General features: G+C 41.4%; 1 protein-coding gene across 6 annotated transcripts in view; it reads right to left on the bottom strand.

Annotated features, from left to right (window-relative positions):
• tns1a (tensin 1a) overlaps positions 1–16,507 on the bottom strand; it is a 110,386-nt gene that overhangs the window by 52,492 nt on the left and 41,387 nt on the right. For all 6 annotated transcript variants that reach the window (XR_005610228.1, XM_039606673.1, XM_039606675.1 and 3 more), the window contains 2 exons: positions 11,460–11,498; positions 5,028–5,069 (listed from right to left, as the gene is read on the bottom strand). Coding sequence is in view for 4 of the 6 variants with exons in the window: in XM_039606673.1 (XP_039462607.1) it covers positions 5,028–5,069; positions 11,460–11,498 (81 nt within the window). In the remaining 2 variants the exon portion in view is untranslated. The remainder of the gene's footprint in view (positions 1–5,027; positions 5,070–11,459; positions 11,499–16,507) is intronic.

Raw genomic sequence — 16,507 nt, 5'->3', positions numbered from 1 at the left:
AACGCAGTAACGCAGCGTTCCTACGTGAAAGTAAGGATAATCTAATTACCGTTTTTGCAATAGTAATCCCTTACATTACTTGTTACTTGAAAAAAGTAATCAGATTACAGTAACGCGTTACTGCCCATCTCTGTTCCTGACTAAGTAAGAAATTGGAAGTTCCAAATTGCACATTTTTTGCAGAAGACCCCCTTCACTCAGATTTCCCATTTGGACAGTCGAAGCAGACAAGCATACCTTGAGTTAGCAATCCAAGATGGTGGCGCTAACTGTAAACTGTAGTAGAACTAAACTTTTAATCTGTTCTGTATTTCTGGCTCACTAAATAAGTGCAACAGTAATGAGATCTATAAATGTGTTCTTTCAAGTGCAAAAAATCACGTATAATCACTTTTCCTGGAACTCGCTAACTCGGAAGAGATGTCACTCCCATGTTCTGACATCCTAGTTTCGAGGCATCTGGAACAGAGTATTAATCTGTACTACTAACATGCAGTTTAATCTAGTAATAGTCTAATTTTCATATGTACTAATTTTCATTTAATGTTCTAATCTTTTAATTGCTTTTGTTTCAGTCTCTACAGTGAGGAGCTTCAGTTTAATTTCAGTTATGCTAACAAGTTTGTTTTTACTGTAAGTTAAGAACTTTTAAATGCGTATATGTACTTTTGTCTTGCTATACCAATTCATTCATTGTGTTTGTGATGACGTGAAGTTTTTTGTAAGACATTGACTTTTGGTTACTTTGTTTTGTTTCATTTTATACACTCTGTAACTCAGTTTTTTGTTTGTTTGTTTTACTTCTGGCCTTTGTCTGGTTTCCCACCCATGATAGGCCAGTTGTTTATTCACACCTGTGTCTGTGTATATTTAGATACTTTATATATTAGATATTTATACGTTGTACATTCTTTTATATATTTAAAAATACATAAATAGTTAATGTATTTTGTAATTAATGTAATTTTGTTTTCAATTTTCTAATGCTTAGCCATTATTTTGTTAAACGTTAACTTTTCCGACAAATTCCTTTTTTAGTTCCTCTCCATTTTTTACATAATTTTAATGGTTGAGCTTGTCTTGTCATTTTACCACGGACTACTACTTCTCTTATTATCACAAATAAATTATTTTCCTCTCAGTTTAAAAATATTTTAGAAAGACTTTTGAGTAATTAATTTCTATATTTACAATATACGTATCTAATAGATAAATAATGGGAGAAGACTGAATGCAGTACACATAGGTGAAAAGGCACTAAGAAATTTAAGTTTAGCTATTTTACAACTTTTAATCATAAATCAAAAAAAAAAAAAAAACTTTATTCCATGGGAGTGGCCTACCTTGCCAAATTGGAACCCAGTACTACACCTCCAGCCAGAAAGCAGGTTGGCAAAATGCATTCGAATGGTGCTGACCAAAGGCATGGCGAGGACCCACTGCTCTCTGTTTCTAAGCAACGATAAAGCTGCAAATACCAGGCTTTTTGATAAAATTGAAAGAATCCAGGCAAAATTTGGTGTTGTACATCTCATTCTTTTTTGGGATTTCAACTCATTATCCAGGTGGTCAAAGCTTAATCATTCATTCTCTCCAACATCCTCAAGGTCAAGATGTTAGAGTCCCTTCCATTTGTGCCGAGCCTGATCAGCGATTATGTAATATATCATGATGCATCTTCCTTTTCTTCGTTCCTTCTCAGCTGTCTTCTCCCTACTTTCTCTATCTTTCTTCCTCCCTCCCGCCCACTTTGTGTTCCCTGGAACTACTCCTCCCTTGGTCTTATTATCTCTCATTATATCTGACTGCCCCTCTCTCCCCTCCAGCTTGTCTTGGCTCATATCTTTCACCATCCCATGTGCTTGTGCGGTGTATGGGTCCTGTAAATGTTTGTTCCTAACTACCCTTAAGAATATGGTCAGCAGCATGGAATAACAGGTTGCATAAAGTGTGGAATAAAAATAACATTTTCTGTCTGTGAGAATTATGTTCTCTAATAGAGCTTACACCTGTGCATCCACTCTTCCATGCTAAATACTGATTTCAAAAATCCCCATTATACCTTTGGATGACCCTCAGTAGGCCCCACACTGACTCTGTTATGGTCACAATGGTGCATTTTGAGTCAAAACCACAATGCATGTATCCTGCATGGACTAACCAAATAAATATTCCATCTGCACGTTGGTCCAGACACCACAGATAAATGCACACATACACGGAAAACCTCATAAATGATGACTCCAGGATTTAAGTACAGAGAGAAGAGGATACCATGACAACTCATCAAGATATTAACCAATAAGCATAACACTATATCTGTGAAACATATAAAAGGCAACTTGATACAATGGGATAACACAGGGAATGCTATAAAAATACATGACAACCACAACAGAGATCTTACTGGTTAAACAAAAGGCATGATTGATACATTAGGACCACAAATTCAGCTGACGATACAACAAAATTTTTATTGGAAATGTCTGGAAGGGACTGTATCTGTTTAGTCCCAAATACCAGTATGCCACTGTCAAACTGTTTGTGACAACTTTCTATAATTACAATTTTAAAAGATTAACAAGACCATAGTCAAGACAATTAGTAGCCTCTGTCTTTGTATTTTTAGTGCTGGTGTTTCTCATCAGTATGCCTGTATTTCCTCACAATCTCAGTTGCTTGCTTGTTTGCACAAGAAGATGACATTTCTATGAAGCCGCAATACATGGCTTGCATTTAACTGAACAGGATGAATATAATTTACACTTCTAAATGCAGTGCTAAAATTTTTCTTTTTTTTAAAGATTTTGATAGAATGATGTTAAAAATATTAAAAAGTATCGCTGAACAATAAACATTGAACAATAAGAGGAGGGGGGAGGTTTTCACATGTTTGCAGCTTGTTTTATTGTGTTTGACAAGCTGTAGTTAGTTGCAATTCATAGCTGTTGGAATGGTTTCCAACACTAGCCTAATTTCACAATAAAAAAGCACTCTAAAACATCCATAAAAGCTGCTCAAAACACTGAGACATAATCAACTTCATCCTCTGGATGTGCTAAACACTAAATTTCTGCCAGAGCATGCAGTTAAGTACTTGTGGCTAAATACACACTTTAATTTGTTGCTAGCTAGCACAATGTGCTGTTTACTTTAGCCTTATGTTTGCTTAGATTGGTAGCTAACAACAAATGCAAAAAGCTAACTAAAGAATGCTCTTGATAAACTAAAGCTGTGTACCTCTGGATGTGTTTCAGTCATACTTCTTGGACAGCAATAGGAGGACACTAACTGCGTTGTATGAGCTAGCTAGCAACATGAAATGTGTCTGGTCATTGTTTCTCATTTTTTGGGGGTGTTTTTGTGCTTTTTCTATTTTAGTTTGTTTGTTTGTTCTTTGCATATAGCACATTAGACGAAATCATCTTCCATTCTGTCTCCCAAGGCACAAACTGTGGATAAATCTCTATATAAGCTGGTGCGTACAGGCCGATCTGTGTTAATAATCCCACTCTGAGTCATCTCCTTATTTCTGCTTCTGATCTAAACATTCGGAGGACGTTGGATGTAGACATCGACTCATTATGACACACAAAAAAAGAGAGCAGGAAAAACAAGGATGTAAGAATTCTGCTTTTATCTTTTGAAATATAATATTCTTCTGGTCTTATGAAAAAGGAGACAAAGACAAAGGAGCCCTTTTAGTCAAAAAGGATTGATTGCGACCTTTGGATTGGTTTGCATTAAATAACAGTTTTTGTTTTACATTGGTAGTGTTCTGCTCTGTTCTTTCTTTGTTTTTGTTTTTTAGCTCTTCCTTTCTTGGGTCCCCACCACCTATGCCTACACTCTCCACTGTTAGCAATGTCAGGCAGAACAAGCATGCCTAGTCTCTAGCCAGGACTTGGCACTGATTTCTGGCACAAATAAGAGAAAATTTGCAGTGGACTGGTAGAAACATATGTCTCTACAGCTTACTATTTTTTTTTTTTTTTTTTTCAGGTATGTACCACATATTCATTTCCAGTGGCACAGAACAGAGACCTCAGCTAACCTGAACATATGCAGTCTGAAATTATCCATTAGAAAAATATGTACCAGTCTTTAAGGGTCTGTAAACTGAGTTCTAAATGGATAGCTGTTATGTAGTGGATGGTGCTACCACCTTTTGCAGTTTGTAAGATGTAAAGTGAACCATGTTTGAGATCAAGGCTTAACAGAATTATTCCCTGATTAAATTATTGATTCAAAGCTAATAAATATACAACTTGATGGAGACTCTCCTTAGTTGGTTTAATTTAGTAAGAAGTAATTTTACATGCCTTAATGCAAATATCAGAGCTCATGTGTGCCGTTTGCACTGTACATTGTCTGTAGTTAGCATTTGTTTCTACAGTAGGTTGCTGCACATGTTTCTCTATTTCAAAACATACAATTCAAAGCACAGCATATTTCAGTGACTGCTGAGTCATCGTTATTAAACACTTATTGCTTCTTAATAATTAGATTTTTGAGAAATTGTATGTGGATGCCTCAAATGACAACCTTAGCCAATGGCATTAATCGGCTCCTCCGCTATTCTGTGAAGGTTTTCCGTAATTATATGAAACCTGGTTAGACTGCTCCCTTTCAGCCACAATAGCTGAGGCTGGCTTGTGATAATTGACAGTAAGGTTTGGCTTATGTTTGTGTTATATAGGGTTGTGAAAGTGATTCAAGTACTTCAACACTGAACTGGGTAAACCACTTCTCTACAGACCTCAGTTTCATGCATGTGGTGCAACATACATGGAACTGCGCTATTTCTGTAATTGCAGGAACTGAGGGGTCTTGCACGAACCTTGAGAAACAAAAGTACATAGCTGTATCTATCCAGGTGTCTATGTATGTTTTGCTTCATACAGTAATGTACTTGAGGATTGTTATTCCAGCGTCTTGTTGCAATAACAATAGCAGCTTTTATGAATGAACATCTTTTAAAGCATGTCTTCTTGGCATTACACTTACGCAGAAGAAGTGTTACTTACCGGTGTATCTACATGCTTTAATGGCAGCTGAGGAGTGGGAGGCTGGAGAGAAAAGTGAGACAGAGTCAGCGGGTTAATCATTGTTTCTTTCACACGAAGGAAGAAACAACATGGTGAGAAAAAAAGATGAGAAGGAGATGTGAGAACCAGGTTTCCTTTCTGGATGTCCCTCTCTCACTTATTGCCTGGGTGACAGTCACCTACTAGACTCACTCTGTGTGTGTAGTTTTCGGGTGTAACATGTTCCAATGTAATGCAACATTACATTTGCTTGTAATACAGTAATATAATGCATTACTGTATTAAATTCAATTCAGCTGAGTGTATGCAGACTCCAGCCCAGCAGTCAGTGCCTGATCTTCAACAGGTAACAAAGGCAGGCAGGCTTGTAGCATTTATTTCTATCTGTTCATGTTTATTCACAGCTTTTTATTGTTGTTTTTATGTGTCTTCATTAGGACAGATGATGGTACAGAGTACCATAAGCCGATAAGCGTAAGATAAAGTGTAGCGTAACAAATTGCTAATTAACGTCCTCTTATACTTTTAAGAACCAAGAAGTAACAAGCAGTGTTTACATTTTACATTAATATATTACTTTTTTGAACAATGACCCCAATGGGCTTGAAGAAAAGGTGGTAACTAGCAGATGCTATATGATTATTTGGCTTTAAGGTATGTTTTACCCTTCAAGAAAGCAAAAAGATAGGCAACAAATGTAAAGTAAATTGCAGCAGCTGTTGAAAGCACAAAGAGTAACTATTCCTTCTTTTGTTTTTAATTTTTTGTGAAAATACAAAAACCATAACAACAATTCCATTTCTCTATATAATCAGCCAACATTTTCCTATCAAAGATATAGTCATATTAGCATAAATATTGCCCAAATATTTTCTGTTGTATGGAGCATAATGCATAACAAATATGTTTTTGGTGATTGAGCAATAGCATCATTCTATAGTTTATTAAGCTAAGCGCAGTAAGTCCTTTGATTACAGTACTCTCAGAAGAGTCTGTAGCACACAAAGCAGAGTAGCATCACAACTTAGCAGTTGGTGGAGTGGAGATAATCAGCATCTTCACGGTAAGTTGACAACTAAATATTAAGTTAGAACACTGTTGGAAAGTCCATAAACAATGAATACTTAATTTTCTCTGTTCAGTATAGCAATAACATAGTATTAGCATCAGTATTAGCTCCGAAAAATCTACTATCAGTCATGTTTTTAAAAAAATGTTGATTTGAGGTTACTTCAGATTTTGATGCCAGTTCAAATTTCCTTATTTTAGGTTATTCGGGTGTTTACGGTTGACCAAACTAACAACTGAGACAAACTAAATATAGACATATGTTTGGATCCAGTTTTCCTTGTCATACTTTTCAATTTAATCCTATTGCATGAAGTCTCTGCTGACTAATTTCATGACATTTTGTGAGTTTTTACAGTGTTTACATTTAAAGGTATACAAAGGGTTAAAATTTCAAATCAGTTTCTTAAATTGTGCATGTCTGTCCCTGAACGAGGCAGAGATGGAGAAAGAAGGAAAGAAAAAGAAAGTATGTAATTAGAGGCACAGAGATACAGAGCTTGATCCATGTTTTAAGGAAAATCTCTTAACTGAGTTAAGTACAGGGTCTTAGGCTGCTGTGAGCTTTGTAAACAAATCTGAAGGACTGTTTAACAAGCTGCAGCAGTGATTTTAAAAGGCCAAAGCCCAAAGTAAATAAGTGAAAAGTAGTTATTGTAGCCTGGAATCTTCCTAATTTGGTCAAACCATTGGTGGTTTAATCATAAAAATATAAAACAGGACCAACTGATCCCTTTCATATTTGAGTTCATTAAATACTCACTACAAATCAGGGAAATGATCAAATTGGTATTTCTCCTGGTTTTCTAATCATGACCTAACATTTGCTGAGCAAGCATTCTTTGTGGAAATGAATGAAAACTCCAATTTCAAGCTCATTAAAATGAAAATGGCTCAAGTCTTGTTGTCGCAGTGCATAAATCCCATTTTATCCTCTAAAGCAGAAAGCCTTAACGGAAAAGGGAATAATGATTTTCACTGAAGCTCTCTATCGTTCCTCGTCTGCTCAGTGTGGCAGCATCCGCATAGCTCATACCAAATTACTGAAAGCAACACAGGATGTGTGGATGCTTTTGACAAAGTCTGTATGTAAAAGCCACCCCCTTTACTGCAATCCTTATACTTTCTTTTTGTATTAAGCAAGATGATTGACCTAAGGCTGCATAAGGGGATAGTGAGAGAATATGTCTGTGATGGTTCTCAGTCATCCTGGCGGACCAATCCCTGGCTACCAAGACTAGCAATCGGGACATGGAATGTCACCTCTCTGGTGGGGAAGGAGCCTGAGTTAGTGCGTGAGGTTGAGAGGTACCGGCTAGATATAGTAGGGCTCACCTCAACGCATGGTTTGGGCTCTGGAACTAGCCTACTGGAGAGGGGCTGGACTCTGTCTCAGTCTGGAGTTGCCCCTGGTGAGAGGCGGTGGGCTGGGGTGGGTATCTTGGTATCCCCTCGGCTTGCTGCCGGTATGTTGGGGTTTCTCCCAGTGGATGAGAGGGTTTGCTCCCTTCGCCTCCGGATCGGGGAATGGGCCCTGAACATCATCTGCGCTTATGCGCCGAGTGGCGGTTCAGAGTACCCAGCCTTCTTGGAGTCCCTGGGTGGGGTACTGGAGGGTGCTCCTCCTGGGGACTGTTTTGTCCTACTGGACATGCTCACGTGGACAATGACAGCGAGACCTAGAGGGGCATGATTGGGAGGAATGGCCTCCGGGATCTGAACCCGAGTGGTGTTTTGTTATTGGACTTCTGTGCAAACCACAGGTTGGCCATAACGAACACCATGTTCGAACATAAGAGTGTCCATAAGTGAACACGGCACTAGGACACTCTAGACCACAGGTCGATGATCGATTTTGTAATCGTATCACCAGACCTAAGGCCATATGTTTTGAACACTCGGGTAAAGAGAGGGGCTGAGCTGTCAACTGATCACCAACTGGTGGTGAGTTGGATCAGGTGGCGGGGGCGGACGCTGGACAGACCTGGCACGCCTAAACATACAGTGAGGGTGTGCTGGGAACGCCTAGCAGAGCCCTCGGTCCGGGAGATCTTCAAATCACACCTCCGGCAGAGCTTCAACAGCATTTCGAGTGAGACTGGGGACATTGAGTCCGAATGGACCATGTTCAGCATCTCCATTGCTGAAGCTGCTGCACTGAGCTGCGGCCGCAAGGTAATTGGTGCCTGTCGAGGTGGTAATCCCGAACCAAATGGTGGACACCAGAGGTGAGGGGAGCCACCAAGCTGAAGAAGGAGTCCTACCGTGCTTGGTTAGCCTGTGGGATTTCGGAGGCAGCTGATAGGTACCGACAGACCAAACGGAACGCGGCGCGGGCGGTGGCGGAAGCAAAAATTCGGGTGTGGTAGGAGTTCGGAGAGGCCATGGAAAAAGAATTTCAGACTGCCTCGAAGAGATTCTGGTAAACCGTCAGGCAACTCAGGAGGGGAAAGCGGTGTTCTACCTGCACTGTGTATAGTGCGGGTGGAGTGCTGATGACTTCGACTGAGAAAATTGTCGGGCGGTGGAAGGAATACTTCAAGGACCTCGTTAATCCCACTGGCACATCTTCTGTGAAGGAAGCAGAGTCTGTGGACGAAGGGGATGACCCGCCAACCTCTGGGGGTGAGGTCACTGAGGCAGTTAAACAACTCCTTGGTGGCAGAGCCTCTGGGGTGGATGAGGTCCGCCCCGAGTTCCTGAAGGCTCTGGATGTTGTAGGGCTGTCCTGGTTTACTCGCCTCTACAATGTTGCGTGGAGATCAGGGGCAGTACCCCTGGATTGGCAGACCGGGGTGGTGGTTCCCATCTTTAAGAAAGGGGACCAGAGGGTGTGTTCCAACTATAGGAGAATCACACTCCTCAACCTCCCTGGGAAAGTCTATGCCAGGGTGCTGGGGAGGAGAGTTCGTCCGTTAGTCCAACCTCGGATATAGGAGGAACAATGCGGTTTTCGTCCTGGTCATGGAACACTGGATCAGCTCTTCATCCTCTCAAGGATACTTGGTCTGCATAGCTGGCAATAAGTCGGAATCGTTCGTGGTGGGTAATGGGCTGCGCCAGGGCTGCCCTTTGTCACCGATTCTGTTCATAATTTTTATGGACATAATTTCTAGGCGTAGCCAAGTGGCGGAAGGCTTTCACTTGGGAGGTCTCAGGATCTCATCTCTGCTTTTTGCAGATGATGTGGTTCTGTTGGCTTCATCGGGTGATGGCCTCTAGCTTGCCTTGGAACGGTTCCCAGCCAAGTGTGAAGCGGTGAGAATGAGAATCAGCACCTCCAAATCTAAGCCCATGGTCCTCAGCCGGAAAAGGGTAGAGTGCCCACTCCGGGTCAGGGACGAGTTCCTGCCCCATTGGAGGAGTTCAAGTATCTCAGGGTCTTGTTCACGAGTGATAGGAGAAGGGAGCGGGAGATGGACAGATGGGTTGGTGCAGCGGCTTCAGTGATGCGGACGCAGTACCGGTCTGTTGTGGTGAAGAGAGAGCTGAGTGTAAAACCGAAGCTCTCAATTTACTCGTCGATCTACGTCCCTACCCTCACCTATGGTCACGAGCTCTGAGTAGTGACCGAAAGAACGAGATCGCGGATACAAGCGGCAGAAATGGGCTTCCTCCGAGGGGTGGCTGGCCTCTCCCTTAGAGATAGGGTGAGAAGTTCGGCCATTCAGGAGGGGCTCAGAGTAGTGCCGCTGCTCCTCCACATTGAAAGGAGCCAGTTAAGGTGGTTCGGGCATCTGACAAGGATGCCTCCTGGGCGCTTCCTGGGAGAGGTGTTCTGGGCATGTCCCACGACGAGGAGGACACGCTGGAGAGATTATATCTCTCAGCTGGCCTGGGAACGCCTTGGTGTTCACCCGGACAAGCTGGAGGAGGTGGCTGGGGAGAGGTAGAAGTCTGGGCTTCTCTGCTTGGGCTGCTGCCCCCGCGACCCGGCCCCGGCTAAGCGGAAGAAAATGGATGGAGGTTCTCAGTCATCCAGGGCATCGCAGTCTAAGGAGCTTGGAAAGAAAAGCGTCGGGACTTCTTTAAAGTCCATAGTGAGAGAACAGGAGTGACAGCCTAGAAAACTTCTTAAAAAAGACCCTGTGACACAACCACACTATGACGGAGCCACAGTTTCATTTCCTTCTTGTTCATGTGTAAGCATGCGGGCGGACATGTGTGCCAATAATTTTGCAGACTCCCACTCATTCACAGGTAGCGATAAGTTATCAGTAAACTGGCACCTTGTCATGAGAGGCAGTGAAGAAGAAAACCGCTAACATGAGATAAACATTTTGGGCAGGTGCAGCTTTGCAATTATCTTGAAAACAATGCATCAAGCACATTTCGTCTTGGACTTAAATGTTTTATTGTCAGTGTTACAAGTATATGTTTTGTGTTATGAGGTAACAAACGTGTTATAATATTTATCTTTTAGAAAAGTCACTGAGACAGCTAAACACCCTGCAAAAACTGACCAGGAAACACCAGTCACAGCACATACAGTCCTTAAATAATTTGTCAGATGACCATTAAATCTAAGGTTTATGGCACATCTGCCCTAAATTAACAACACTGGATATTACCAAATTAACTTTTTATGTTTCTGTGATGTTTAATCCACCAGTATGTTCAAGATATTTAATCAACCTGATTTTAAATACAAAATATAGTATTATATATTTTAAAATATAGTATTACAAGCTTTAGCTTGTTATTGTTATTTTTCCCGTTCTATTCCAACTTTTTTTTCAAACCGTGCATTTTTCTGGTCAGTCTGTCTGCAAAGAAACCCCTACAGTAGACACTGCATGCATTGCCTGTCGTGTCTTGTCACTGCCTGTGGACAGTGTGTGAGTTTCATGCCTGAACTCTGACAACTTATCGCTGCTTGCTCCAGTGGAATACCAGGTCATCTTCATGTTCATGGCAGAACAAAACAATCAGGCCACCAAGAAATGTCCCAGTGCTCCTGGCAGACATATTGCCTGAATAGTTCTTTGTGCTTGCATATTGATTTTCTACCTTTGGCCAGGTTTGATCTGCCAGTCACATGGCGATTGTGACCAACTGCTATTATCACCTCTACAGGACACAGTTTGAGTTGGTTTGCCTTGTACAAACAGCATTTATGAGATGAGAGGAAGCTTTTATAGTTATAGCCTCTGCCCTCTCACATCCAGCAACGACCTCACAGAGCTGCCTGTGTGTGGCTCTGACACAATTCTAGGAAGGGCCATCAAATTTATGAAAAGGATTTTAGAGGTCAATATGAGTTTTAAATGTTGCCTTAATGGTCTTGTTTGACACACATACACACAGATTGCTGAAACACATGCATGCACATGTCATACTCACCGGCTCATAGCTGGTATTTGTTTGACATGATGTGGTGACCTGTAAATGGAGAAAGAGAGAAACCAGCTGAAGTCATATCTGACTTTTAAGGAGAGCACATAAAAAATAGGTAAGTAAAGGAGGGGAGAAGCAGAAAAAATAACTCAGCTAGTGTCCTCAGTTCTCTGAAGTGCTTTAAATTGTGTTTTAAAAAACACTACTGTAAGAATTGCATTTATTTTTGTAGAGACAGCGGGGGAGAGACATCTCTGAATATTTCCTCTTGAATGCTTGAGTGTTTCCCAACAGAACAGAAATAATCACTGCCTATAAAAAAGAAAGCACCCTTGACTGTTCCTCTGTGTGGGAAATATCTATTCCAAGCAAAAATCACATTTCACAGTCAACTCACACTGAGAGAATGCTTCCAGAGAACATCACAAAACTAATGAACACTGCATTACACTCAGCTCCCACACAGATAAACACATTACATTATAGTATGAGTATCATTTATTTTGCATGACCCTTTTCTTGGTCAGTCTGTATAAGAGAATCCAGGCAAAAACACAGTACAAATTGGTTTCGCTTGTGTTAAATAACAACTCGACATCATGGCAGAAATCCAGGTTACACACTACCAAGTGAGCTTACATGCACTACATGCATCAGAATTGTACACGAGTATCTGACTGACAAACAGTTTTGCCTTTCAAAAACAAAAGACAGTGTATAATGTTCGGTATGCTACAGTCATGTGCAAAACTCTTGAGCCACCCCTTGTTTCCTTCTTTTGATTCCAGTGAACCTGACATTCTTGTAATTTTCTAAAGCCGCATAACAGAAAAGTTAGCAAAGAACCATTTAGGCAGTTTGCTATGAGCACCCTTTCTCAAAACACATCATTTGTTCACATTTCTTTTGTTGAATCTATGAAAGATGCCAGAGATCCCATATTCTGACAGGAATAAAATAGCATTGTTTTTCAACAACAAGGTGATTCCCAAGGAGCTATTAGATGAAAAACTTAGTTTGCAGTATCTCCTTAAAAAAAAAGAAAAAGTGAAAAAACAGTTTCTGAAAAAACCTTTCCAGAAACAAGGAACATGTAGGACAAAAGAAGAAGGCTTAAAAACTAACTTTTGAAGTGCTTTTAGGCAATAGTTCTTTCTGAAGACATTGGCTGCTTTTTGAATAATTTTCAGTCCCATCTTTGTACCTGACCATTTTCAGATGAATGTTTTTTGTTTGTTAAGACACTTAACACTGACCTTTTAATCACTGAAATATAAAAAAGGCTCCTAAATCAAGGGATGAACCGGTGTTATGTCAGAAACTTGGCATTTGGTGTGCGGGATAGCCTTAACAGATTTGAGGAAACTGGACAAGTGGAGGGCCAAAGAAGAAGCATCAGGCCCAAACAGCAGATGAACAGTATCTGAAAGTTGTGTCTTTAAGAAACAGGAAAAATACAGCAAAGACCTAACACAGGACCTGAAAGATCATCTAAACCTTCAGCTGATCATCTACTGTTTACTGAAGCCTCATCAGAAATGGTCTCAGTGGAAGGGTGGCTGTCAAGAAGCCGTTCTTAATGAAGGGGAAAAAAAGGGAGAAAAAGCTGAGGAAGGAAAATTACACAAGAACTGGACTGAAAATCAGTGACAACAGGTCTGATGTAGAGATGAAGTCACATTTAGTCTTGGAGATCTTGTAAAAATTCATGAATTATGAATACAGAAAAGTGCCATCAGATTTTGCTCCACCATGCAAAACCATCTGGAAAACATCTGATTGGCAACAGCTTCATTTTTTTAAGACGACAATGATCCCAAATACACTGCCAATACAGTAAAAGCATACCACAGTGGAGCACAGTCATGGATCGGCCTCCCCAGAGCCTGGACCTCAACATTATTGTGTCATGGTTCCTGTGTCTGCCCGGCTGGCCCCGCGAGGCTACATTTGTTATTTGTTGTTGTTTGGTGGTTTTCTCACCCCCTTGTCGCTCTGCCTGGGCGGAGCTCAGGCTCCTGCCTTTGGCCCACGCACCTGGCTCTAATTGCACAGCTGATTACTCCGTGGCTATTTAAGGCTGGGGCTCGGATCCTGTCATCACTGGATGATTGCATGAGACACGTTAGTGTTAGTTCCTAGCTTTTGTGATGCTTCGTGAGTGAGTGAGTTTGCCTTTTGAGATTTGTCTCTCTCTGTGTGAACAGTCTCCCCGGACCTGCTGCTCTCTTTCCTGCATTGGATTACGAGCATGTTGGTGTGTGGATTCGTGTGGTGGAGCGCAAGTGTGTGAGAGGACCTTTTCCCTTCCCGAATCACCCCTGGACTCCCTGGACCCCTGGATTTCCCCCCCACGTATATATCGTACACTTGGTGTTGTGTAAATAAACTCTCGTATTGAACTTTGAATTCCAGTCTGCGCCTGAGTCCTCTCCCTACCTGTGACATATTGAAGCAGTGTGGGATCATGTTGACAGAGAACAGAACAAAAGGCAGAAACATCCAAAGAAGAGCTTTGAATGTCCTTCATGAAGCCTGGAGAACTATTCCTGAAGACTACTTAAAGACGTGACAAGAAAGCTGCGTAAGAGAGTTCAGACTGTGCTGAAGGATAAAGGTGGTCACACCAAATACTGACCACACATATGTGCCATTTTTCCTAATATTAAAGAAATTAGAGGTGGCTCAAGACTTTTTGCATATATGACAAATAAACACTTTTTATTAAGCCATTTCTGCTTAATAATCCTGATATTAATATGTAACTTTAGTATAGCTTCCGTCTGAAACAAGCCATTATAAGTCCTGCGCCTGTCTCAATTGCCCCTCTTAAAAAAAGGTTCTGATTGGCTGATTGGTAAGGCATTACTAACATAATCAAATAGCACTAGAACTACTGCATGAGACCTGACCTCAGCTGGTACTGCTGGAGATTTTGTTTTCATGATCCGCTCCCTTTTTTGCCCTCATAGCGGAAAATTATTGTGCCATCCAACCACTTCTCTGCACGGGCAGCTGGAGGTTTCAGCTCCTTTTTGTCTCCGCATTCTTCCCCACTTTATGCTCAACATCATGTTTTCCTTTCAGTAAACAACAGCAGGTTTTACAACAAATGTGTCTACACCAGTACTAAAAAATGCAGAGCCAAGGGACAGTACCTGTTGCCAGACCTCCCAAGCAACAGTATCACTTGTAGCCTAATTATACTATCCCCTCAAAATTAGAGCCGTATTGCTTTCCTGATGTTGCAGTGTCACATGGAGCATCTTTAAATAGCAGTTAGGGCATCCCGGGCTAAACTGGGTTTCAAAATATTTTGTCCATAGTATTCATGGCAGGCAAGTACGTCCCCTAACAGTCTGTGTTACCCTCTGCACCACAAATCACTGATTACGATGCGTAAACAGGCACCTCTCCAGCGAGCTGTATGACGTCCATCTGATTGTATTTACTTTAGTGTGTACAGATACATGCATGGTTAATTGACTGCGTGCAGCAGCCAGTATCCCAGCGCGCTGTGAGCTGACGGATGTTTACGAGGGCTTAGATGAGAGCGCACTATCAGCATACAGCAGACAGGGGCAGGAAGGAAACGGCCATAATTAGTTTGCTCTGGGAAAACAAAGGACTCATTGACTTTGTAATGCTATCATCAAGCATATCAGAATACAGTAGCGGGATAACATCGCAGCAGAAAAGATCCCACCCAAAGCATGCTAATGTGCAATGTGAAGGCATCAATCCACCAGTCAGTGCTACCAAAAAAAGCACGAAGCAGGTCATCTATAGACCAAGCTGACCATACCACATAGTAGAGACACTGTTACCAGCCTTTTATTATACTAACTGCCAGGTTGCCTTACATACGGTAAGACTTTGCATATCAGGAAAGCCACACAGTTAAACTCAGCCCACAATCTGGGCTGATCAGCTGATCTAAATGATAGCCCACATTAGCCTCTTGTTGCCAAATCTCACAAATCATTTGTGAACTGCTGACAACTGCTGCAAAACTGCGTTCCTTCATTCATGTTGTGTCTGGCTTAATCGCTTTCATGTATGTTGTCAATGACGCCTGCTCTGTTTTGCTGCTTCGCCACCTGCTTTGCCTCAAACCACCAAGATGACGGCTATCTGGTACTATACCGAGTCCAAGCTTAGCCCTACCATAGCCTGGTTAACTATGTTTACATTGATTTTGCATGTGTATTGTGTAAATCAAAACTAAAGCTATTTTAAAGGCATAAATTTGTATCTTTTCTAAAATGTCAGTAAAGCATTTTACTGACACTGGTGTAGTCATCAGCCTGTATATAGCCCTTTAGTGATTCTTACGCCTACACAGTTTTTTCAGCATCATTGCAGCAGTTTTATTATCTCTGTTATACACAGTGTAGATTCAAAGTGAAAAAGCAGCTTGCATGTAACTCTAGTGGACTTCAACAAAATAAGGACTCAACACCTATCCCAATTCTATTAGAAGCTAACAGAACTTCCCAGCAGTTGACATGTTTTTGCTTTGTACTGGACGTCTAATATCTGAAGACGATGTTGTTATTGATTAATTGGTGCTGGTGATGCTACACGTCACTGAGCCCAATAGTGTCTGCCTTTATGTGCAGCTCACAGGTTCTGTCCTGGTGATGACTCCTTCCAGCACTGATCTAAGCTTAGAAGGATTTGGACTTCGAGTCAAACGCTCACATCCAGACACCAAACTGTTGGAATCACATGTGTACACTGCTGGCAGGGAAGAAATAACAAGCAAAACCTTCATAGCTGCTCATCTCAAATTCCTTCAAATACTGTGGCTCAGTGAGACTGAAAATCCTCCGCAAATCACCATGCGAGAAAGTGAAAGAATAGCTACCTCGTCCATATATGGCAGCTGCAGCTGGAAGGTCTCACATGGTTTTTACCGGCTAAAGCACAGGAATCTCAGAGAGGCCCACCACACGCTTCAGCATCCAGCCAGACTAACACCTGAGGTTCATCTGTCAGTGATTGTTTGTGCAGCTCCATCTCAAAATCTGTGAAATTATCCAGCTCATTTA

The sequence above is a fragment of the Oreochromis aureus genome, linkage group 23, assembly GCF_013358895.1.
Source record: "Oreochromis aureus strain Israel breed Guangdong linkage group 23, ZZ_aureus, whole genome shotgun sequence".
Classification (NCBI taxonomy): Eukaryota; Metazoa; Chordata; class Actinopteri; order Cichliformes; family Cichlidae; genus Oreochromis; species Oreochromis aureus.
Note: the sequence above shows the minus strand (reverse complement) of the source record. Positions and strands in the feature narration are given on the sequence as shown.